Here is a 25,481-nt window from a genome sequence, read left to right as displayed (position 1 = left end):
TTACTAATTATTATTCAGCGTCTTATTTTGCATTTTTTTACTTCTTAATTTTTTTTCCAAAAGTTAATAGTTAAAGAGATAATTCGGTTTTTCTGAAAAATGCACACAAAATTTCTTGGATACTAATGTAGCATGCTATGAAAACAATATATTCTGTCATATTAACGTCAAAATGACATTTACAGTACGTAACGTTTTGATACTTTTGTGGAAATGAAATTTTTGCGTAAAATGCATACTAAGCCTCATCGAGACAAATTTTAATAAAATTTTTCTTAACCAGTTATTAAATAAAAATGATAGTTATTTACAATGGAAAAATAAAAAAATAAAAAAATGAGGTAAAAATCAACTGCGATAACATATTACTTGCAATTTCAAAACTTTTTAAAATGACTAAGGTAATAAATTTTTTCTTGCATATTTTCTCTGGTAGTGCTGGTGTTTTTTTTTCATTTTTATTTAATGTTTTCTTATCAGAATTTGTATGCATTTTACATGAAAAATTAATTTTTACAACAAAATCAAAACGTCACGTACAAAAAACGACAGTCTGATGTTGTTATGTCAGAATTTATTGTTTTACATGGCACACTACGTTGGTATCCCAGAGATTTTATGTGTTCTTTTCAGAAAAACCCACTTATTTCCTAAACAATCAACTTTTGGAACAAAATTAAAAGGTAAAAAGATGTAAAATGAGATGCTGAACAATACTCAGTAATAAAATACAGAGAGTGCTATTTGAAAAAATCAAGTTATAGTCCTTCAAAATTAACCAAAATGAATGTGTCACAGTATGCTAATACTACAATGCAAATGGACAGTATTGTCACAAAAGATACCCCCGACAGTTGTTTACATACGGACGAAATCCCAACTCAATATCTCGAAAACCAAGCCCACTGCGATTTTTTAATTATGTGCCTGCAGGCGTACAAAATTTTAGAAAAAATTAAATAACTTCCGAACGGTTAAAGTAAATTGCAAAAACTAAACTGATTTATAAAGCCTAAAAAGTGCACATTTAAACATGTACAAATATACAGGGAGTGCCGTTTAAAAAAACTAGTTAAAGGCTGCACTGTAAAAATGAAACACCCTGTATAGGGCAAAATAATTTCGGAACGTGCACTTTGACTTCCCATTTGTAGTGTCATTATTTCGATATTTTTAACAGTGTAGGTGCATATTGATGACTCACCCTGTATATACACACGTAAGATTCTTGAAACAATGAAACAATTATTGCACCTGGCAAGCACTCAATTTTGCATCAGTGAGAGCAAACGCAATGGAATGCATTTATGTCATCTCTTGTACTAAAATAGACACCGTGGTGTTAAATATAAACACAACTATAGATAAACAACTCGGCTATAATTTATTCTTGCACCATCTTTAGCCCATTATTTACGATGATTTTATTCCAAAGTGGATTAGAAGCGGAATGTGTTTGTGCAAAATTCCGTCGCCAAAAATCGTTTAAAACAATATTCCGTTCGATTTTCTCGCCTTTTTCTAGTTTTATGGAGACTATCGGCGAAAGCTATAAAGTAGTAGTCGATGCACTCCTAAGCCAGGATGTGATAAAATTCGATCCTGGACGGCGTTGGATGAAATTTTGCGGTCGAATCTGTTCGTATAAATCTAAGAAAAGCGGATTTCAAAACTTAAATTAGTTTCTAGTTTGGTCTGGTGGGAACGCCAGGTAGAATTGGAGGACCGATTGGAATGTATTGAATCTAAAAACTGGATGGTTTAGAGAATGCTAAACAAAATGGTCCAACATGACGACGATCGCAAACTTTAAACTACTTGCAAAAAGTTTGATTTGCTCGCGATTTGATTAAAGGGCCGCAAAAATAACACAATGTGGGATTATCGGACCGCGTTGGACGTATTTATTTAAATTCGCCACTGCGGAAACTATTATTCAAAGGTAGAAAACTAAAAAACAGCACGATTTATCCCAAACTAGCCGGGAATTTTATTGTAAAATTCCTTTCAGGATCGTTATTTTAATTTTTAGCAATGTTGGTAGATTTGACAAAAAAGTAGCTCTAATATCCTAATTCTCCACTTTCTCAAAAAAAATTATATTTGTGTTTTCGACAAAAAAAAATTACTGTATCAGACTTTCACCGTTATCTTAAAAACTACAAGCTGTAGATAAGAAATAAAAACAGATTCCGAATCCTTCGACAATTCTATGTGAGACAAATTTATATTTAAGTTGTTTTAATTCCTCACTTTGTTAAAAAAAATATATTTTAAGAATTGTTCACACTTTTAATTTTTTAACCAGTTTTTCAAATGATTGATATCTTAAAAACTATAGCTCGTAGATAAAAATCGAAAACAGATTCAAAATCCTCGAATAATTTTGCCTTAAAAAAGCTGGTTGATCAATTGTTTGGACTAATTAATTTCAATAAAAAAATTAAAAATTACCCTTCTACGACTTCAACTAATCATTACTTTGAGCAATCAAATTTTGACTGATATCTTAAAAACTACTAGTCGTAGGTGAGAAATAAAGACAGATTCGGAATCCTCAGACAATTCTACGTAGCAAAAACTAATGCTAAAGTTGGTTTAATTTTCCACTTTTTCAAAAAAAAATAAAAAATAAAGAAATGTTCACACTTTAATTTTTTTTGACCAGTTTCTCAAAGGTTGACTGATATTTTAAAAAGTATAGCTCTTAGATAAAAATTGAAAACAAATTCAAAATTCTCGAACAATTTTGCGTATAACAAGCTGGTAGAACAATTGTTTGGACTTATTAATTTCAATAAAAAAAATAATTTTTTGACAACTCGAACTAATCTTTATTTTGAGCAATTAAATTTTAAACGTATTTTAAACACTACTAGTTGCAGGTGAGAAATAAAGACAGATTCGGAATTCCCAGACAATTCTACGTAGGAAAAACTAACGTTAAAGTTGGTCTAATTTTCCACTTTTTCAAAAAAAAATAAAAAATTAAGAATTGTTTACACTTTAAATTTTTTTGACCAGTTTCTCAAACGTTGGCTGATATTTTAAAATCTGTAGTTCGTAGATAAAAATGGAAAACAGGTTCAAAATCCTCGAATAATTTTGCATATAAAAAGCTAGTGGATTAATTTTTGGACTTAATAATTTTAATAAAAAAAAAATAATAAAAATCATTCTTCGACAACTCCAACTAATCTTTATATTTTGAGCAAACAAATTTTGACCGATATTTTAAAAACTATTAGTTGCAGGTGGGAAATAAAGACAGATTCGGAATCCGCAGACAATTTTGCGTAGGAAAAACATTTAAACTGCGTTGATTTTCCACTTTTTCAGAAAAATAAAAATAAATAATTAAGAATTGTTCACACTTTAAATTTTTTTGGCCAGGTTTCTCAAACGTTGACTGACATCTTAAAAACTGCAGTTCGTAGATAAAAATGGAAAACAGGTTCAAAATCCTCGAATAATTTTGCATATAAAAAGCTAGTGGATTAATTTTTGGACTTAATAATTTTAATAAAAAAAAATAATAAAATTCATTCTTCGACAACTCCAACTAATCTTTATTTTGAGCAATCAAATTTTGACCGATATTTTAAAAAATACTAGTTGCAGGTGGGAAATAAAGACAGATTCGGAATCCGCAAACAATTTTACGTAGGAAAAACATTTAAACTGCGTTGATTTTTCACTTTTTCAGAAAAATAAAAATAAAAAATTAAGAATTGTTCACACTTTAAATTTTTTTGCCCAGTTTCTCAAACGTTGACTGACATCTTAAAAACTGTAGTTTGTAGATAAAAATTGAAAACAGGTTCAAAATCCTCGAATAATTTTGCATATAAAAAGCTAGTGGAACATTTTTTTGGACCTATTAATTCTAATAAAAAAATTAAAAATCACTCTTCTACAACTTAGTTGGAGTTTATTTTGAGCAATGAAATTTTGACCGATATCTTAAAAACTACTAGTTATTGATGAAAAATAAAAACAGGTATAGAATTCTCAGATAATTCTACGTAAGCAAAACTTGGGGTATATTTCTCCAATTTGCCAAAAAAAAATTGCAAAAAGTGTTTAAATTTTGATAAACTAAATTTTAACCATTTTCTCAAACTTTGATTAATATAATAATATCTGAAGAACTCTTATTTGTAGACATAAAGTAAAAACAGGTTCAGAATCCTTGAAAATAATTTTGCATAGAAAAAATCTAAGGTATCAATTGTCTGAATTACCTAATTTTTAGTTTAAGAAATAAAGGAATCAAACTTTGAGTTTTATCTGAAAAAATTTTGCGTAAGAAAAACCTACCTTTAGATTGCTTTTGTTCTTCCCTTAGCCAAAAATAAATAAATAAATAAATAAATTTTCAAAACGGTTTAGTTTTTGCTAAACCAATTTTAACCAGTTTTTCAAGCTTTGACTGAGACTTTAAGAACAATAATAATTGGTAGACATGAAGTGGAAACCGACTAAAAATTCATAACTGATTCTTAATTAATTTAATAAAAAAAATGAAATGACACAACTTTCATTTTGAGGAAGCAGCCCTTTGTACCTCAGTCCCTAATTACCCTAGAAAAACCATAAATTCCCTTCAGTTTTAATAACCTGGCAGGACTGTAAAAATTTTGATGTTTATTTTGTTAATGATATACGTGTCAAAATACTTGGAGCACGTCCAGGTTTTAAGGGCACATAAACCGGCCGTGGAAAGTAGGCGAGAATTATGTGCCGGACCCTTTACACACAATGTGGGAAAATCTGGACGCAAATAATGCGCTTTTTAACACAAGCTGACAATAAGTTTAAGTAGTTTTTTAGTTAATTAGTCACGTAACTTTTATCGTCGTCAACGTTTTTACGTACGAATGCAAAATGTGCAGAGATTGGGGTGAAAAGCTGCGAGGAAACTTTTGTGTTTATAATCCGGCGCTAAGAGGGAGTTGGTTTAACTAGTTTTAGATTAGTTTGTAATTATATTCGGGTAAATAACACGCACGCACTTTTTATAAATTCTGCTTTTTTTTTGTTAAATAGTTTATTAAATCTTGTGCTAAAATCGAGATTCAACAACAATGTCTAGACTATCTGTGATCATTACAGAGGGTTGCGTTCCCACGGAAGGGGTGCCAACTAGTTCCAGACACTTGGTGTGGATTTTTTATGGCCGGGGTTGATTCTCATAGACCGCATCTATCTAGATAATTACGGATGATAATAACTGCCGAGCACGAAACTACCCCGAAAAAACTCCATAACGGGCGAAAGCTAGACGACTTCATCGGATAAACTCAGTAAGGGGGCGAGTGTCTTCACAAAACACGCACCCAAAGGGTTAAAAATAAATCTGTTACTAGACTTATTAACAGGTCAAGGTTACTGTCCTAAACGTCATGTGATAACAAATATAGATTATGGTAATAAAAAAATTATCGTTTTTCTACAGCTGTTACGTGTTGTAGAACAAAACATAAAAAAATATTACCTAAGTAAAAAATAACAAATGATTTAGGTAATAAGTCCCTGAAAGACTTAAACTGCAAAGCTAAAGACTATAAAAAAACGTAAAAACTAAGAAACTAAAAAGCTGAAAACAGTTAAAATCTAAGCGAACTGAAATCTGTAGAAAATACTAAATCGAACATACAGTGCGTTCAAAAAGTCTTTAGATCAACTCTTGCTGTGAAATTTTGAACATATGTTGATTTCTTACGATTACTGACGTTGGAGAAAATCGCAAGTAGCGCGTTTGACACTTCAACAGAATAAAACAATAATCTGTCAAAGACGATAAAAATCTGTCAATCTAAATTCCACAGCAAGAGTTGATTTAAAGACTTTTTAAACGCACCGTACATTGACTTGTAAGTAGCTAATTTACTAAAAGCCTGCAAGTTTAGAAACTTAGGAACTGAATGAAAAGTACATAAATTATGAAAAAAAAGATTACCTAAGTAAAAACAATAACAAAAAATAGAAAAAGTTCAGAACCTGAAAAACTTAAAACTGAAAAGTTAAAGTACTGTGTCTAAAGACGTAGTAAGAATCTGAAAAATTAAAAAACTGAAATCATGAAGCTGTAAAAAAACTTAAGAAACTGAAAAACTAATACCTTGTGAAACTAAAACCTATACAATCGAAAGCTTATTTACTGAAAGCTTTTAAGCTTAAAAATTTAGAAACTAAAAAAAAAGCTGAAATACAGAAACTAAAAAAAAACTGAAAAATTGCATAAATGAAAAAGAGAAAAGCTGAAACCTTAAGAGAATAAAAAATATATAAAAAACTGAAAAGTTAAAAGGTAACAAACTGACAAAAGATTTATGCATTTCGAACACTGAGGAAACTGAAAGAATGTAAAACACGAAATCTGAAACTAAAAGCTTGAAACTTAAAACACTAAGACACTAAAAAGCTAAAACCGTGAGGAACTAAAACCCGAGCTAAAACCTATAGGACTAAAATTTGGAGAGATTACTAAATTGAATACATTGACAACTAATTTAGTAAAAGCCTGCCTGCTTAGAAACTTAGAAACTTATTAAATACACTGAAAGAAAATAAAAAACTGTAGCACTGAGAAACTAAAAAATTGAGATACTGGAAAAAATAGGTAAAAGCCGAAATGTTGAGCAAATAAATAAAAAAATAAAAATAAAAATAAAAATAAAAATAAAAATAAAAATAAATAAAAATATATAGAACTGAAAAGTATCCAAAACACTGAAGAATTAAAATGCTACTGAAAATATCTGAAACACTAAAACTGAAACTAAAAGCTTGAAATAATAAAGAACTATGTATAAAACCGTGAAGCTAAAATCCTGTGAAACTAAAAGCTAAAACCTAACGAAAAAAAATTTAGAGAAATTATTAAATCGAATATACATTGATATAAATAGCTAATCTACTGCAACCCTGCAAATTTAAAAACTTAAAAATTAAATGAAAAGCTAAAATACGAAAATTTGAAAAAACTTGTAAAATTCTAAATTGTAAAAAATTTAAATAACAAAGTGAAAAACTGATCTCAGAATCTCAAACAGTGAGAGAGAAAATAGTTAAGAAACTTAGAAACTGAAATACTTAGACTGAATGGAAGTTTTTCTTCGTTAGATTAATTCTATAAAAAATGTAAGAGGAAAAAGTCGTGTGAAAATAAATTATAGATCGCAAGCTCACGCCATAATTATGGTAATAAAAATTAGCGTTTTTCTACAGTTACATGTTGTAGAACAAAACACAAAAATTATAAAAGCAATTAAATAACCAATTGAAAGACTGATCTAGAGACTAAAAGCGAAGAAATTTAAAAGTAAAATACTGGATACTGGAAAAATTGGATAATAAAAAAATAATAAGAATTTGTCTCAAGCTTGAGATTGTTAAAAACTAAGAAATTGGAAAGCTAAAATAGAATAGAAAAGATTGAAAAACTGAAAAGAAACAAAAAGAAAAAAACCTAAAACACCTAAAAACAAAAAACTATTATATTAAAAGAAAAAAAATGTAAAACTAATTCAAGTAGCTATAAAATATTACAATATTCGAAATATAAGAAACGTAGTAAACTGACAAGATAAAATATTGAGACTAAAACACCGAAAAAATTAAATGCCTGGAACTTGAAAAATTTTTATAAAACTGTATAATGAAAAACAGTTATATTGAAAAAAAAGGTTTAAAACCGAGAAACGATTACAAAAAATAATTGTCTGACGACTAAAAAGCTTAAAATATTAGTTAATATTGCGACTAAAACCCTGAGAAATTAATAAGTTAAGTGACAAAAAAATTGCAACACCAATAACCTAGAAGAGTAAATTTTGAAGTAGTTGTGTCCAAAACTAGATAAAACGCGCCAGCATTGCAATTGAAATAAAAAAGATAAAAATAGAAGGGTCGTAAACTCCCCGAGGGGTTCGTTCGTACGACGATATTAGAAAAAAGTCCATTGCGTTGATGAAGCACTCAGTTCGGAATAAAGTTTTTAACCCTAAAAATTGAAACTGTCACGCGACATTAGAGTACTTCAACCTCCCGTTATCGAGTCTTTGGACAGGATAACTCTTGAAAGCATCGATCGCCAGAGGCTAAACCGAGACATTCAATTCGAATGTAATTTAAAAAAATGGACCGACACACAATTTAGTGGACCAAAAACATTAAAAGACTGAGTTAAAAAATTGCCTAAACTCTAAAACAATTTTTTTTGCACTTAAATTAAATTCGCTAATTAAAAATTAAATTGTTGATCCGGCACATTTGGATCACTCTGTATACAGAGAAGTGTAAATTATTTATACTACAAACTATGACTTTTTTATACAATGTGTTTCACATGGGAAATTCATAGATGACTAGATAAAAATCATTTAAAAACACATTGTACAGTCACGATAAAAAAAAATGACACCCCTACCAACCGGACCAGAAAGCAAAAATCCGATTAAAATCTTTTAGGTCATAACTTTTAACAAGTAGGCTATACACCAGATAAACGTACACATTAACCGTATTATATCGAAAAGGTTTGTGGCTGCGGTTTAAGAGTGTCATTCTTTTTGAACGTGACTGTACGTATGTTAGTGTCTCAGTTTTGAAGTGTTTCTTTACCTATTTTTTAGCTTTCCAGTTTCTTTGTATTTTAAATAATTAGAATGTGATTTCTTTCTTTATTCTTTTTTCTAGTTTATAGTTTTTCAGTTTTTTTTCAATTCCTAAGTTTTTTTTAGCTTTTCAATCACTTTATGTTTAAACTGTATAGAATGCGAGTTTCTCAATTAACTTGTTTTTACCATTTTTATTTGTACATTTTTCAGTTAGAATATTTCAGTTTCACAATAAATGTGTTGATTAAAACAAAACGAAGCATTCAATTTAAATTTGATGTAAAAAAAGCCGGAAAGGCAGCCAATATAAGTGGACGAAAGCATAGGTGCAGGAGAAGTGAATTATTTACGAAATATGTAAATGAAGGAGAGTCCGGGTTTTTAACACGCGCTCCAAGTTATGACTCTTTTATTCGGATGATGGATCGCGTGCTATTTACCGAGCGGAAATTTGTTACTGTCTTGCTTTTGCCTTGCAATTAAAACTCCGGCGATTCACCCGAACTGGTCCATAGAAACAATAATGAACCGAGTTGGCCAAAATCGTAATCTTGCAGCTCGAGCTGCACCGCTGATCACCTGAGATTAAACTTGATACATTGCTGTGGTGGTGGCTCGAGCTTACAACTTGCTATTCCCTTGCTGAAACCTGTCCAGTTTGCTTCGATTTTCATCACAAATTTCTCATTTTTTTTCTTAATCAACTCTTTCCAGTAGATAAAATAGTACTTTAACCGCAATGGTAGATAAAATTAAATTTACACATTTCAACATACAGGTGGCCCAGGGATGTGTCTATAACTTTTATGTTACTTGAAATATTGTTACGCTGTTTCCATTAAGCGATAGATCATATTTTTGTTATACACAGGGTGTTGTATACAGGGTGCTGAACCTAAGTTATATTTTTTTAAATGGAACACCCTATATATTTTTACATAAATGAATTCTACGCGAGAAAATAATGTAACTTTATATAAACTATTATAGGTCTATCTTTTTTCGTTTCAGAATTATTCAACTTTTGGTTATAAAAAAAAACAAATTTTGAAAAAGTCATTGCAAATTTGCAATAGAAAAATTCTGAATATTTTGTAGTTTTCAGAAATAGTCGACTTTAAGTTGAAGCACGCAGATAATGTACAGGCTGTCCCAAAACTCAAAAACTTGAATAACTTATTTTTTTTAGGACACCCTGTATTTTTTTCATGTATTGATAGCATGTTTGATAAGCTTTCTAGCTGTATAGAATTTGCATAGCAATTTTAAAATATTTTTCGAGATTTTTCAAAAAAAACTATTTTATTACAATAAAATTTGTTATCCTAGAACCTGATAATAAATATTAATAAAAATTTATAATGAAATAAAAAAAAATTTAAAAATTGAACACCTTAAAAAATACTTCAAATTTGCTATATAAACTGCACATTATTAGAACGCTTATAAAAAATGCTATCAAAACGTGTAAAGAATACAGTGTTCCATAAAAAAAATATTTCAAGTAAAAGTCGACTATTTGCTAAAACTAGCAGGTATTCTAAAATTTGCTGTTGTAAATTTTTTAGAAAATATTCATTTGCCACTTCGCAGTAATTTTTCAAAAATTGGTCTTTTCATAATGAAAAATTGAATAAAGATAGACTCATAATAGTTTGTATAAAGTTACACTATTTTTGCGTAAAATCCAATTATGCAAAAATGTATAGGGTGTTCAATTTAAAAAAATGCAACTTTGATTCACCACCCTGTATACAACACCTTGTGTTAAATAAAAATGTTTTTATTTTGTAGACTTTAAATCGATGTATCGTATATTAGAAACACTTCTGGGTCACCCTGTATTAATTTAAAGAATTAACAATAATTTGTTTACTTCTAAATTTGAAGTTCCGCTATAGAAAAAAAATTGATTTGTATTATACACGACGATAAAGATTGTCGATCTTACAAACAACCTCTTTATCGTGTTGTATAATACAGAGCTATTATTAGAAGTGGCTAAAAACTTTGAAAATGCTTCCAACTTATTTTTTTATTTTGCATGCTTGCAGCTGTTGGTAAAAGTCGTCACAATCCACCGCGACAGCTTTACGACATTGCCACATTAATTAAAAAACTAAACTTAAATATGTGCAACGACTCACGCACATGTCACTGTTATTTATTAAAATTACAGCACACTTATTGATAAAATTCCATTTTGTAACACTTTCAGCAAGGCTTATCGAAATGTTCTACATAATTTGATTGGACTATTTGATTAAAGGAACAGAAAATTTCCGTCGTTCGTTGCTATTGCCTTTATTTGGTTGGGTGCAAGCGCAATTTGATCATAAAAATTAAATTCTAAACTTTGCAGATTAGCTGCAAACAGATATCGTTTACGTAATTAACACATACTTTTATCCTCAAAGCGATTCTAGTAATAAAAACGCAAAGTGCTGGAAATGTACTTAATTTCACGGCTCTTTGTAAAACGCTGCAGTCAGACACACTTTTTTTGCATAATTTAAACTTACACATTAATATCTAATACCTGAAGGAAACAAGAATTAAAATTATTTTTTTTAATGTTTTTATTTAAAAGATGCACTGAAAAGTAAAATATAAATGTTTTTCTAACAGCTGTTAGCATTAAAAACCCTATTTAACCTTTTTAGGAAGTATTTAATCACATAGGATTGCATTGTCAGGCAGATTACGTAAGTGTGCAAAATTTCAGTTCATTGGGACAACGGGAACCCTATCAAATTTGGCTCCAAAAATTTGAAACAGACATACAGACAACAAAGCAAGTTAAATTAAAATTTTTATTGTAGCATTTTTATTACCTTAACTATTAATCAACTTTTTCAATTTTTTATTGATTTTCATTTTTTAGAAATGTTATTATTTATTTGTCTGTCCGCAATTATCGATTACAGTTTTTCCCTGTAAGTTAGAGCAAATACAGGATACAGTCTATTTGTTGTCTGATTTATTCAAGTCTGGCGTTGCTTTAACCGGCTCCCGCCTTAGCAAATTATGAGCGTTGTTGCAAACAATTTTGCTGTCAACTGGCAAAGAATGGCGCATTACGGCTTTTCTGCAGCGACTATCGAAAATTAGTTCAGAGCGCACTTATTGTTCGTGTAAGTAGGTAATAAACGAGCGAAAACATTAATTTCAAACAAAAGTCCATTGTCCTAGGAAGGCAAATCCGTCACTGACAATCTAACATCAATTATCCCAACATGCGAACGTGTTATTAATTTTAATTTCATCGCGTTTCGAATCGAATCGAAATCGTTCCGCGGTTCACAAATATCATCGTCCTGGAACATGCAACCAACGGGAATTGTCGCGATGTTCTTTAATTATCATTGTTATTTAGGAAAAAAAAACAAATTAACTAAAAAAACAAAAAAAAAATTATGTGGATCTAAGTGACTGTAAGATGATAAATTAAAAACTATAGAACTGTAATGCAAGAACATGAAGAAAATGGAATACAGAAATTACAAGATAATGAAACAACGAAAAAATGCAAAATTTTGGAAATGAATATGAAATTTGGAAAACTAAGAAGCTAAAAAGCTGAAATACTGCGAATAAACTTAAAAACTGAGTGATTAAATCTTTAAGAAACCATGAGATTGAAAAAACATAAAAAAGTAAGAAGTTACTATAACTCATGAGACACCAGTGAACTGGTTTAAGGACCGGTCTTTTTCATAAAACAGGATTTCGTCTTAGATGCTAATAAAATGGTTGATTTTGCATAGTTTTTAGGTAATTTAATGTTTATTGATAAAAACACAGTTTTTTTTTAAAATATGTAACAAAAAAACTTTTTTTTTTAATTCTAACATTTCAAAATTATTTTTTGTGTTTCGTTGTAGCTTTTATGTTACTTTAATTCAATTGGTTCGTTGCAGATTTTTGTTGAATGGAACTTTACTAGAAAATATAAAAAGAAAAAAGCTACAAAAAAATTAATTTTTTTACTAATCTTTAGAATTTTGAAACGAATTATAACATTTATGCAATAGATCTATTACAAAAAAAAATATTTGTAATAATCGTGCACAATAATTAGTTTGCCGAACGGAGATAATGCTTCAAAGTGTCAAGTTGGCTCAATTCAAAGTTGGAACAAAACGCTCAGCTATTGTTACAACCAGTTTTATTAAATTCTCTTGCAGGAAATAGTTTGTTCTGTGCGAATGCTTTAGACGTTTTGTTTTATCTGTACAGTAGCAGCACAGCACTACGTCTTCGGTTGGAACTATTTAAAGCGACTTCTAAACTGAACGTTTTATTTGTTTATTGTCTTGCTGTTGGTTCATCCTACTTTTACATAATATGGACGATTGTCGTAAAGTTTGTCGGTATTTCATCGACGAAACCGCCACTTTGATGGAGTTTATGAAGCGAGAGCAAAGCACGTACATATCTTTAAAACACAAAAGTATTACACATTAAACTCGCATCAAAACTTGAATAAAACTTCTATAAACAGTGCCAGACAAAAAGATATTGCAGCAAAACTGGAGAAAACACTTTGGGAAAAAATAAACACTTTTGAGTGGCTGTTTATTGCATTTAAGGAAAGAATTTTGTGACGTTACAAAAAATGTGTAACCGGTTTTTGATTATCTACAAAATAGTGAAGTGAAAATCTAGAGTCGGTTTCGTAACTCAAAAACAAGAAGTCGTAGAGCAAAACGGTTTGTTCCAGTGAGTTCAGCGGCTCATTTTCTGTATTATACCAACTTTTCACAAGATTTAAAATTTTGAAATTTTTTGCTAAAATTTCCTGAGTAAAATACACTTACCTAAAAAAAGTGAAAACAAATATTTTTTAAAAAACTTGCTCCAGCATAGTTTTATGGACTTGTCTATGCATTTACATCCCTACAAAGTTGTTGAAAGTCGAAAAAACTTCATATGTTTGATTTTTTAGATGTTTAATTTTTTCAATTTTTGTCGCGATTTTGGTCGATTTCCGGTACCCGGATCATTTATCGAGCAATAACTCCGGAACTATTAGGGATAACTTTACGATGTGTACTATCTTTGGAAAGCTCTTTTAATGATCTATCATCTGCAAAAAAGATTATTGTTGTCCGACTTATAGTTTTCGAGAAAATGCAAATAAAAGCAAAAATTAGATCATGTACTCAAAAATTCATAACTCAAAAACTAAAAGTCGTAGAGCAATGCGGTTTGTTCCAGTGAATTCAGCGGCTCATTTTCTGTAGTATACCAACTTTTCACGAGATTTAAAATTTTGAATTTTTTTGCTAAAACTTCCTGAGTATACTACACTTACCTTTAAAAAGGTGAAAAAATTAATTTTTTTTAAAACTCGTTCTATCGTAGGTTTTTGGACTTGTATATGCCCTTACATTCCTCTACAGTTGTTAAAAGTCAAAAAAAGTTTATATGTTCGAATTTTTGAAGTTTGATTTTTTCAATTTTTGTCGCGAATTTTGTCGATTTCTGGTACCCGGATCATTTATCAAGCAATAACTCCGGAACTATTAGAGATAACCCTATGATGTGTACTATCTTTGGAAAGCTCTTTTAATGATCTATCATTTGCAAAAAAGATTATTGTTGTCCGACTTATAGTTTTCGAGAAAATGCAAATAAAAGCAAAAATTAGATCATGTACACAAAAATTCATAACTAATAAACTTTTGGGAATTTGGCGATTTTCTTGATTCCAATCAATTTCCCGGACTATTTTCCATTGGCAAGCATTAAAATAGTTCCATTTTTTCAAATCGTTTAGCCGTAATTGAGAAAATAAAAATAATAAAAAAATAACAAAATTTCTTCAAAAACAAAAGCAAAAACTGGTAACTTAATTGGCGAAAATCAACTTTTAACCATTTTTTCCAATTTGCAAGGAATCACAAGTTTAGTGGGTTTCAAGTTAAAAAGTTGCGGGATTTTTCCCAAAGTATAAAAGACAATGAAAAAAAGTTACTTTGTAATAAAGAATAAAAGAAAACTCCCTCAAACTAATACAATTCAGACGAGAATAAAGCTCAACATCTTGATATCTTTCCCCAGCGTACAAGAACAAGTTCATTAACCGATTGTCCAAATTAATTCGCATAACTTGAGATTTTCACAGATACTACTTGAAACGAATTGAGCTAATGAAACTAAATGTCATTCATATTTCACTCGTTTCTTCTCCTTTATGTATTCGTGCCAATTAGGTGTTATGTCAAATTAGTTTAGCTCAGCTTTTAATATTCCCAACCTAGGTATATAAACATAGCTTTGATGACCTCGTTAGTCATAAAATATTAGATGTGTCGTCTAAATCTCGCATTAAAATTATTGAAGGTTCTTACAAAGATATTCATTTGAAAGTTGGTTTTCGGTTATAATCCGTTGAGTTTTGCTCAATGAAAAAATTTTTAAGTTGGCGGCACTTCCGGTTATACCGGAAGTCGCAATCAACTTTCTTATTTTAAATGGAAAGCTATGTTTTTCACTGCGTTTTTGGATTAGTTGAGTTATTTTAAGGCCGTTTTTATCAGCTTTCCCTATACTTAAGTTTAACCGTTTTCGAGATAATTAAGATTTTTTGAAAATTTTTGGATTTGCACCTGCCACTTAAGAAATCGGTAACTTTCTTAGTTTTAGAGATTTCAAAATCATGTTTGGAGAATAAAAAGAGAAAGACTATATCTGTTCTCCAGTGTGTTCAAAATTGGAAAAGAAGTTAACAAACCCAAAAATTTTAAGGATAAGTTTGAAAAACTTTAAGTACCCATAACTTATTTTTTTCAAATGGGATGTATCAATTATTATTTTACCAGATGAAGGAGAATTTTTTTCTGCATCGATCTGTATTAGCATTCCCTATACCTATCTGTGATAATTTTCAAGTTATGTTGGTTTTTTTGACATTGTAGAAAATTTCTTACTAACCACAGCTATTTTTGTATAGTTGGCCAAAAAAACATTTCTGATTAAACAAACGACAAACTCTGGTCAAAATTGTGTTGTCCATCCTGTGAAAACAAAAAAATTCATTAAATGTTGGTTTAAAAAAATTAAATTTTTCACATTTTTTCCATGGCAACCAATGACCTAATTTCTCAATCCCATCAAAAAGTTATTGTAACTTAAAAACCATTAAACATAAGTATAGGGGATGTTAATACAGATCGATGCAGAATTAAATTCTCTACAATTTAATTAAATAAAACATGTGGCATTTAATTTGAAAAAAATGAGTTATGGGTGCTTAAAGTTCTAAAAACTTAACTCTAAACATTTGGGGTTTGTTATTCTTTTTTAGAAATTTTAAAACACCAAAATAAAGATCTAAGCTTCCTCTTTCAAATGAGTTCAAAAATATTTTCAAATTTTAAAAGATATCAGAGTTATCGATTTTTGAACTGAAAGGTGCGAATCCAAAAAAAAATTAAAAACCACAAATATTTCGTAAACGGCTAAATTTAGCTATAGGGAAAGCTAATAAAAACTAACTTAAAATAACTCTAGTAATTCAAAAATGCACTAAAAGATGTAGCTTTCTATTTAAAATAAGAAAGTTGATAGCGACTTCCGGTATAACCGGAAGTGTCACCATCTTGAAAGTATTTTCAATATGCAGGACGTAAGCGATTACGGTTATAAACAAATTTTCATCTGACTATGATTTCTAGAACTGCCAATATTTCCAAAGTCGTGTTTAGACGTTACACCCTGTATACCAAACAAATAAAATGAAATCACTCACTCACCTAAGATTTGGCTGAGAACAGTCCTGCCATCCTCTCCCAAACAGGCACTTCTAGCATCAAAAGGATTCGTAAACTGCACGAAAGCGTATCCTTTGTGCATCGATATTCCTGCAAGAAAATAGAAGAAATTTATTTCATAATGAAACTCGAGCCATTTTAATATTTACCGAGGCTTTTTTCAAAGCAATACAACGAAATTTTACGCCTCGTAAATCAATTCGGATGCGATTGAGTATGTAAAGGATCTGGTCGTAAATTTTGCGCCAGACTTTATAAAATGATAACCTGATTTCAACGCCTGCTTTGACTCGTCGTTCACTCCACTCTTTTAATATTTCACATCTCAATTCCGACGAATGCTGATACGTGATTTAATATTGTAACGAAAACTAGCGATTTTTTGCTGATTTGATCGTGTTTTTGTTTACTAACACAATTTCTGTATCAAAAGAATTTTGGAAAAAATATTGTAAAATAAATCAAAGTGTGAGGAATTAGTCACTGATCATTTCGTTTTTTTTTAGTTAAATATTATACTTTTGAATACATACTCAAGGTTTTTTCTTGTTCTACCTTCTATCAATTTTCTTATTTTTAACATTTTTTTACATATATTTAATCTAATAAGTCACTCGTAAGAAAACAGAATCTTCTTCTATTTTATTAATAAAGTTTTATTTTTTTAAGACTGTTTTCTCTTCTTGTTTGATCTGCCAAATTTCGTCACCTTTATCTTTTTTTTTATCTCCTTTTCTAAGAGTTTTATGTTTTATTACACCTACAATAACCATTTTCATTCTTTTTCTCTTTTCATAATAAATTATCTACTTTTTATATTCTCAAGGTTTTTATATATCTCTTTTTTTTCTCTTCTAAACTTTTTGACTTTTATCATTATTTTAGAACAATTTTTTTAGGGCTTTCTTTTTCAGAATTTTCTTCGTTTGTTACATTTTTTTATTTATGTAGCAGAGTAGTGATTATTTATTTTTTAACAAACTTAAGTATTTTTTCCTTCTTGTTCTGCTTTCTTGTGCCAATTTATTTTACATTTATCACTTAATTTTTTTTGGTTTCTGTTTTTTTCTCTTCATCTAGTTTTCACATTTAATTATTTTTGTGTATAAGTAATTTTGTAAAACCATAGAATAATTTTATATTTGTTAAAGTTGTTTTTGTCAGTTTTTGGTTTGTTTCTGTCAATGTTTTTCTTTTTTCTTTTTTTAATAGTCCCTTCCACCTCTTCTTTTCTCTCTGTTAAAGTTTTGTGTTTTTTTTTTCATTGTTTTGAAGCAGTTGAATTTCTTTTTTTTCTGTTCTTCCTCTTTCTTATAGTTCTTTCTGTTTACTTCTTTACTATATTTAAATATAATTATTTAGACAACAAAATATTGTTTATTTTTAAGTTTTTATTACTTTTTTAAGCTCAAAACTTTTACTAAGTTTTTACAACTTCTTCACTTTTCCTTTCTGTTTTTACCAAATTTTTTTGTTTATTTTTGCATTCGACAGAAGTATCTTCGGAAAGATAACAAAATAAACCGATCAACTGATTTCAGCGCCTGCTTCACCCCACTTTTTTATTATTTCACATCTCAATTTGGAACGAATGCTGATCGTGATTTAAAATTGTAACGAAAACTAGCAATTTTTTTGCTAATTTGCCTATGTTTATGTTTTCCAAAACGATTTTTTTTTAAACAATGTAGAAAAACAAAACATAGTAATCTATTTTTTATAATTTTTTTATTTTTTGACAATTTCTTCAATTTCTTCCTTATTTTGGCATTTTTTGACCCAGGTTTTTCTGTTTTTTTAACATTTATTTATTTATGTTTGATTTAAAAATCTCATAAGAGAACTGATTTATCATTTTTTTGAACAAAACTTTTATTTTATGTTTAGTGTTTTTCTGTAAAATTTATCATTTTTTGATAACAATTTTTTATTTTTGTATTTTAATTTTTTTTTCTTTGCTTTTTTTACTTAGGTTCGACTTTATCACTTTTCTCAGTAAAATAGAATGTATTACAATTTTTTTTTTGTATATATAAAGCTTTTTCTCTAGATCGAGATATCATTCTATCAAATTTCCTCTTTTTTTTTCTGTCTCTCTACTTCTCCTCTTTACTTTCCTTTCTGTTTTATACATTTGTTGTTTATTTTTTTACATTTTCTTAGAAAAATAGCCTTATTTTCTTTTTATTAAAGAAAATATTTTGACAAATTTCTTCATTTTGTAATTTTTTTGACGCAGTTCCTTCATTTTCTTTTTTTGCTTTAACCTTCTTTATGTTTTTGTTTTTTACAATTGTTAACGTTTTGTCACTTTTTATGCTCAAAGCTTTAACTATTCTTTTATAACAATTTCTTTAACCAAAATATCCTGCTTTAATTCAATTCGGACAAATGCTGATTGTGATTTAAAATCGTACCGAAAACTAGCGACTTTTTTGTAGATGATGAGTTGTTTCAAAATCAAAGTGCAATAAAGCGTGTTTTGTAACGTGATTTCTGTTAGCGAGCCAATGGAGTGTCTTATCATCGTTGTTCAGTGTTCGCAAAAGGCCGGGTAATTTCATATCACTAACCCAATTCCCTTGATTAGATTCTGGATGGGTGGCCAATAAATTGACTGGAGACTTCATCCATTTCTCATCGCTAACTTCATTGCGTCTCAGGGACCCCGAATAGGATTTCATACTCAAGTGGTCGGTCTTTATTTCGACCCCAATCTCACCATTTTATTGGTTTATTTAACAAACTTCTCATCTCATTCGGTTTGGTTACAGCAACAAAATTGTTGAAAAAACAATTAAATAATGTGTGAATGGTAGCGTCTGCAATAATTACGCCCTCATTTCTTATCTGCCACTATCACAAGAAACAATGCATGTACAGGGTGTTCCGTCTAAAAACCCATATTAGAAGTATTGGTAGTTTTAATAATGAGAGTCATCTGAAAATTTGTATGCAACCATAATGCCTTAGGTCCTGCTCAATGAAAATATTTTCAAGATTATACCGGAAGTCGCTATCAACTTCCATATTTTAAATAGAAAGTTATTTTTTAATGCGTTTTTGGATTACTAGAGTTATTTTAAGCTGGTTTTTATAAACTTTCCTTATACTTAAATTTAGCCCCGTTTACGAATATTTAGGGTTTTTAATTTTTTTTTGAATTTGCACCTTCCATTTCAAAAATCGATAACTTGGCCATTTTTTAAAATTTGTAAATATTTCTTAACTCATTTGAAAGAGAAAGCTTATATCTTCTTTTTGGTGTTTTCAAATTTTCAAAAAAGAATAACAAACTCTAAATTTTTAATGTTAAGTTTATTGAACTTTAAGCACCTTATAACTCAATTTTTTCAAATGAAATGCCACCAGTTTTATTTTATTAAATCGTTGAGAATTTAATTTTGCATCGATCTGTATTAGCATTCTCTATACTTATGTTTAATGGTTTTCACGTTACAATAACTTTTTGTTGGGTTTGAGAAATTAAGTCATAGGTTGCCATGGAAAAAATGTGAGAAGTTAATTTTTTTTAAACCAACATTCAATAAATTTATTTTTTTTTACAGAACGGATAACACGATTTTGACCAGAGTTTGTCGTTTGTTTAATCAGAAATGTTTTCATGGCAAACTATGCAAAAATAGCTGTGGTTAGTAAGAAATTTTCTACAATGTCAAAAAAACCAACATAATTTGAAAATTATCACAGATACGTATAGGGAATGCTAATAGAGATCGATGCAGAAAAAATTTCTCCTTCATCTAGTAAAATAAAAATTGGGACATCCCATTTGAAAAAAATTAGTTACGGGTATTTGAAGTTGTCCAAACTTAACCTTAAAATTTTTAGGTTTGTTAAATTCTTTTCCAATTTTGAAAACACTGGAGAACAGATAAACACCTTCTTTTTTAATTCTGTAAATATGATTTCCAAATTTCTAAAACTAAGAGAGTTACCGATTTTTTAAGTGACAGGTGCAAATCCAAAAATTTTCAAAAAATCTTAAATATCTCGGAAACGGTTAAACTTAAGTATAGGGAAAGCTGATAAAAACGGCCTTAAAAAAACTCAACTAATCCAAAAAGGCAGTAAAAAACATAGCTTTCCATTTAAAATAAGAAAGTTGATAGCGACTTCCGATATAACCTAAAGCGCCGCCATCTTGAAAATATTTTCATTGAGTACTAACTTCTTAATAAATATCTTTATTAGAACTTTCAATACTTCTAATGTGGGGTTTAAACGGAACAGGCTGTAAAATTTAATGTTTTTTAATTTCTCAATTTTTCAGTCCCATAATTTTTAGTCTTAATAATTTTTGTTTTTGTGTGATTTTATTTTCTTAGCGTTAAAGTTCCTTTGTAAGTGTTTGATTTTTTTATTTTTGAAGATATGCAAACTTTAATTCTGTATTAAACTTTTTTAAAAATTGAAACAAATGTTGTATACTGTGCCTTGATTTTAAAATAAAAAAATTATTTACATATAAGAATAAAAATTGCAGTGTTCGCCAATTGTTAATTTAGATTTTTTTTAAAATCTATTTATTTCATTATCAGTTAATTGTTAATATTCAATTTTTCCAAACCGACAGTGTAGATGTTAATTAGTAGTGTGGAAGTCCTACGTTTTAGAATTCTTAGTTTTTTTTGTTATATATTATTTTAAAAAAAAGTGTTTTTATCAAAAACATAAAAGTATCTAAAAACTATGCAGAATCAACCATTTTATTAGCATCTGAAACGAAATCCAGTTCTGTGAAATTGACTGGCTCTAAAACCGGTTCATTGGTGTCTCATTTGTCATATTTATATTCATTTCTTTAATTTTTCAGTTTTTTGTTGTTTCAATTTCTTATAATTTCAATTTTTCAATTTCTTATTTTGCAGCTGTATAGTTTTTTTTTAATTTATCACTCTTTCAGTCACCAAGATTTACTGTTTTTTTTTAAGTTTTTTTGTATACCAGTTTTAATTTTTTTTGCTTTTCAGTCTCTTAGTGTATTGGTTTTTTACTCAGAATGTCGTGTTTCAATTTATAAATGTTTCTCTTCTTCTGAAGTTTTAATAAAAAGAATATCAAAATTAGAAACAGTTCCAAACTGACAGTGTAGATGTTAATTAGTTGCATGATAGTCCTACTTTTATAGAATTCTTAGATTTTTTGTTATATATTTAAAAAAAGTGTGTTTTTATAAAAAAAAACATCAAATTATTTAAAAACTATGCAGAATCGACCATTTTATTAGCATCTGAGACGAAATCCCGTTCTGTGAAAAAGACTGGCCTTAAAACCGTTTCACTGGTGTCTCATTTGTCATTTTCATATTTATTTCCTAAATTTATCAGTTTTTCGTTGTCTTATCTTATTATCACTGTCTTATAATTTAAATTTTCCAATTTCTTTGTGTTCTACTTGACAGTTCTATAGTTTTTTAATTTATCACTCTTTCAGTCACTTAGATCCACTGTTTTTTTTTAACTTTTTTGTATAACAGTCTTTATTTTTTTATCTTTTCAGTCTCTTAGTGTATTGGTTTTTTATTCAGAATGTCATATTTCAATTTATTAATGTTTTTCTTTAAAATTTTAATAAAAAGCATAACAAAATTAGAAACAGTGTACCAGTTAAGTAAATTAAACTCGTAAATAAAGTGTGAATTTTTAATCCACTGAAAATAAAAATTTTAATTGAATGACAAAATATTAATAATGCAGTAGTGTTTAATTTTAGCACTAACACGTACAGTCACGTTCAAAAAAGAATGACACTTTTTTTATACAGTTAATATGTATGTTTAACTAATTTATAAACCAGCTGGACAGTTTGTAAACTAGCCTGTTTGGTGAAGTTTATGATTTTAGTCAGACTTTTGCCCGTTTGGTAGTGGTGTCATTCTTATTGATCGTGACTGTGCTTCCTTATAGCTTTTTGGCGTAATAGATAATTTTTGACAAAACGTAATTTATGTTGTTGTTTGTTCTTGAAATGGAATTTTAATAAAAAATGTATCGTAAATTACTAGGTTTTAATACCTAATTTCTGTAAATTAAAAATTTTATTCAATTTAGAAATTTTTTTCTTGTTTAACATTTAACAAGAGTGAGTCGTAAAGATAGAAATAATAAATTTGTGATTGGTAGCGTCTGCAATTACCTGGTCATTACTTATTTGCCAGCGTATAGAAACATTGGATGAATAAAGGATAAGCGTCGATAAAATAATAATCTGCAGTGACTGGTCCGTTCGAGTCAAGAATAACTAATCAGTCTCCGCCTTTGTGCTTGCATTGTCTGTTCATTAATAATGAAATGAATGTAGGGTGGACTCCGAGCAACCAACAAATACTTATTAGGGTCTGAGCTGGTGCGCAACACAAAATAAACCAAACGAAAACACGCACATCCTATTCCTTCAAGGATAATACATCGTCGACTAGCACAATTAATATCAATAAAACTTCTTTTTAACTATTTACATTTTCCTCCAAACTCTTGCTTGCTTGCTTCCAATCGATGCTTTTAAGCCACGTGTCGTCACTTATTAGCCCAACTTATCAGAAAGTGATCTTTAACGACACAACTTTTGGTCGGGATTACAAAACTAAACGCCCAATTATGGATGGCATTTATTAAGTCACATTTTGATCGTCCGACGGAGATAATTTGCAAAGGCAAACAGTTGTGTTCGCACAAACGACTGTCTCTTTCGAGTGCAGCAGACCATTTATTCCAGTTTAAAAGACTCGACTTTCTTTAATAAATTACGGTTCGGTTTAAAGTGGCGCAACGTTCAACGAAAGTTATGGTAACCGGTGAATTTATGGACGGGAAACATATATCAAGGCATTAATTAGATCAAGGTGCAAAAACAAAGATCAGCAGAAATTACTGTAACTGAAAAGTGTTTAGAAAATGAAAGTAAACAAGAAATCTTTAAAAGAATAAACAATTATTTATAAATTCTTGTCGTAAAAAATGTACAAAAGATGTTTTAGTCAAACAAATAAAATTCGAAAGAAATAGGAAAACAAACAAAAAAAAATTAAAAGAAAAGAAATATAAAAAACTTGTTAAAAATGTATTTGTTTTCTTGTGATATCAAAGATACTGTAAAAGCAAGCTAGTTTTGGAGCAAGAAAAGCATATACAATGAAAGTATGTGATGAAACAGAATTTAAAAAATTTAATAAACAAAAAAAAATTTCAAAGTTTCAAATAATCATCAATTTGGTGAAAACGTTCCTACAAATAACCAAAAATGAAAAAATAAATATGAAAATAAACCGTTTATGGCTACTGGTGATGGTTGAAAATTAAAATGCTCTGGAAGACAAAGAAAGAAAGGAAGAATGAAATAAAAAGTAAAGAAAGAATGAGCTTTAGGAACTTTAAAGTATCAACAAATAAGAAATGTAAAAAATGTGATAGTTTGGATAAAAGAAAAAAATCAAAGCTGAAGAAATTGTTTTGAAAAACGTAAAATTATAGTTAATTCAAAAAATGAAGAAAAAGGAAAGAAAAAAATTCGATTAACTAAAAAAGAGATCCAAATCTATCAAAAAAAAGTTAAAACAAAATATATAATAAAGACACAAAATACAATAGAAAAATGAAATATTTGACGAAAGCATTACCAGATTATAGCCTTCTACATGTTAAATTTAAAAAAAAAACAGAAAAAAATGGACAGAAAAAAAGTTTCAAATAGTCATCAATTTGGTGAAAACGGTGCTCAAAAAAAACAAAAATTAAAAAATAAATATGTAAATAAAACCGTCTATGAACATATAAAAGTTTTGTAAAAAAAAATTGAAAAAGCTCTGAAAGAAAAAAAGAAGAATCAAATAAATAAATAAAGAAAGAATTAGCTTTAGGAACTTTAAAGTATTAACAAATAGGAAATGTAAAAAAAGTGATGATAGTTTGGATAGAAAAAAAAGCCAGAGCTAAAAATTAAAGAAAGAAACAGAAAGAAATAATAAAAGAAAATATATATAGAAAAGTTTTTAAAAATTTATTTGTTTTTTTGTGATACCAATGAAACTTTAGAAACAAACTAGTGCTGACGCACAAAAAGCAAGAAATAGAAAAGAAGTAAGCTGAATTTTTTTTTTAGAAAAAAACAAAATTAGATGGAGTTTAGACAATAAAGGCAAAAAAATACTATAGAAAAAAGAACCATTTGACAAAAGCATCAACAGATTATAGACCTCTATATAGTGAAAGTGGAATTAAAAAAAAAACAGAAAAAAATGGCATAAACAAAAAATAAATTAATACTTAGTAAAAATTAATACATTCTTAGTAAATTTTGTGAAAAATTGCTAGAAGTATTTTAATTTAAAAGAATGTCGAACTTGAATATAATTTCTAAATGTTTCTTTTGAAAGATCATTGTAGAAAGATCATTGTAGTCAAACAATTAAAAATTAAAAAACTCAATAACGTGATTCTTTATTTCTATTTTTCTTACCTACTGGGAAATTTTAAATTGGCTAGAACAAGGAACATAAGAAGAGAGGAAATGAAAAGCTGTGAAAATTGTTCTGAGAAAAAACTAAAAAAATTCTTTGAAAAAAAAATTGAAATATAAAGAAAGAAAGAATGAAAGCAAAAAAAATTAAAGCGTGAATGATTTCGACAAAAAGATACCCTAGTTAAACAAAAAAAGAAAAAAGTAGCAAAGAATTTGCGTAGAGGAAGAAAGACATGAAGTGATGCCAAAAAAATTGTTTTGGAGAAAATTCTAAAGAGTCAAGAAAAATTCAGTGTAGAAAACATAAATTCCAATGTTTCAAATAAATTTTGTGAAACATTGCTAGAAGTATTTTAATTTAAAAGAATGTCTAACTTGAATATGATTTCTAAATGTTTCTTTTGAAAGATCATTGTAGAAAGATCATTGTAGTCAAACAATTAAAAATTAAAAAACTCAATAACGTGATTCTTTATTTCTATTTTTCTTACCTACTGGTGAAATTTCAAATTGGCTATAACAAGGAACATAAGAAGACAGGAAATGAAAAGCTGTGAAAATTGTTTTGAAAAAAAACTAAAAAAATTCTTAAAAAAAA

General features: G+C 28.7%; 1 protein-coding gene across 2 annotated transcripts in view; it reads right to left on the bottom strand.

Annotated features, from left to right (window-relative positions):
* LOC103314137 (uncharacterized protein) overlaps positions 1-25,481 on the bottom strand; it is a 288,743-nt gene that overhangs the window by 115,328 nt on the left and 147,934 nt on the right. For both annotated transcript variants that reach the window (XM_064355937.1, XM_064355936.1), the window contains one exon: positions 16,385-16,492. In XM_064355937.1, coding sequence (XP_064212007.1) covers positions 16,385-16,492 — 108 coding nt within the window. The remainder of the gene's footprint in view (positions 1-16,384; positions 16,493-25,481) is intronic.

The sequence above is a fragment of the Tribolium castaneum genome, chromosome 1 (genome assembly GCF_031307605.1).
Source record: "Tribolium castaneum strain GA2 chromosome 1, icTriCast1.1, whole genome shotgun sequence".
Classification (NCBI taxonomy): Eukaryota; Metazoa; Arthropoda; class Insecta; order Coleoptera; family Tenebrionidae; genus Tribolium; species Tribolium castaneum.
The sequence above is the reverse complement of the archived record's forward strand: the minus strand, read 5'-3'. Positions and strand labels throughout refer to the sequence as shown.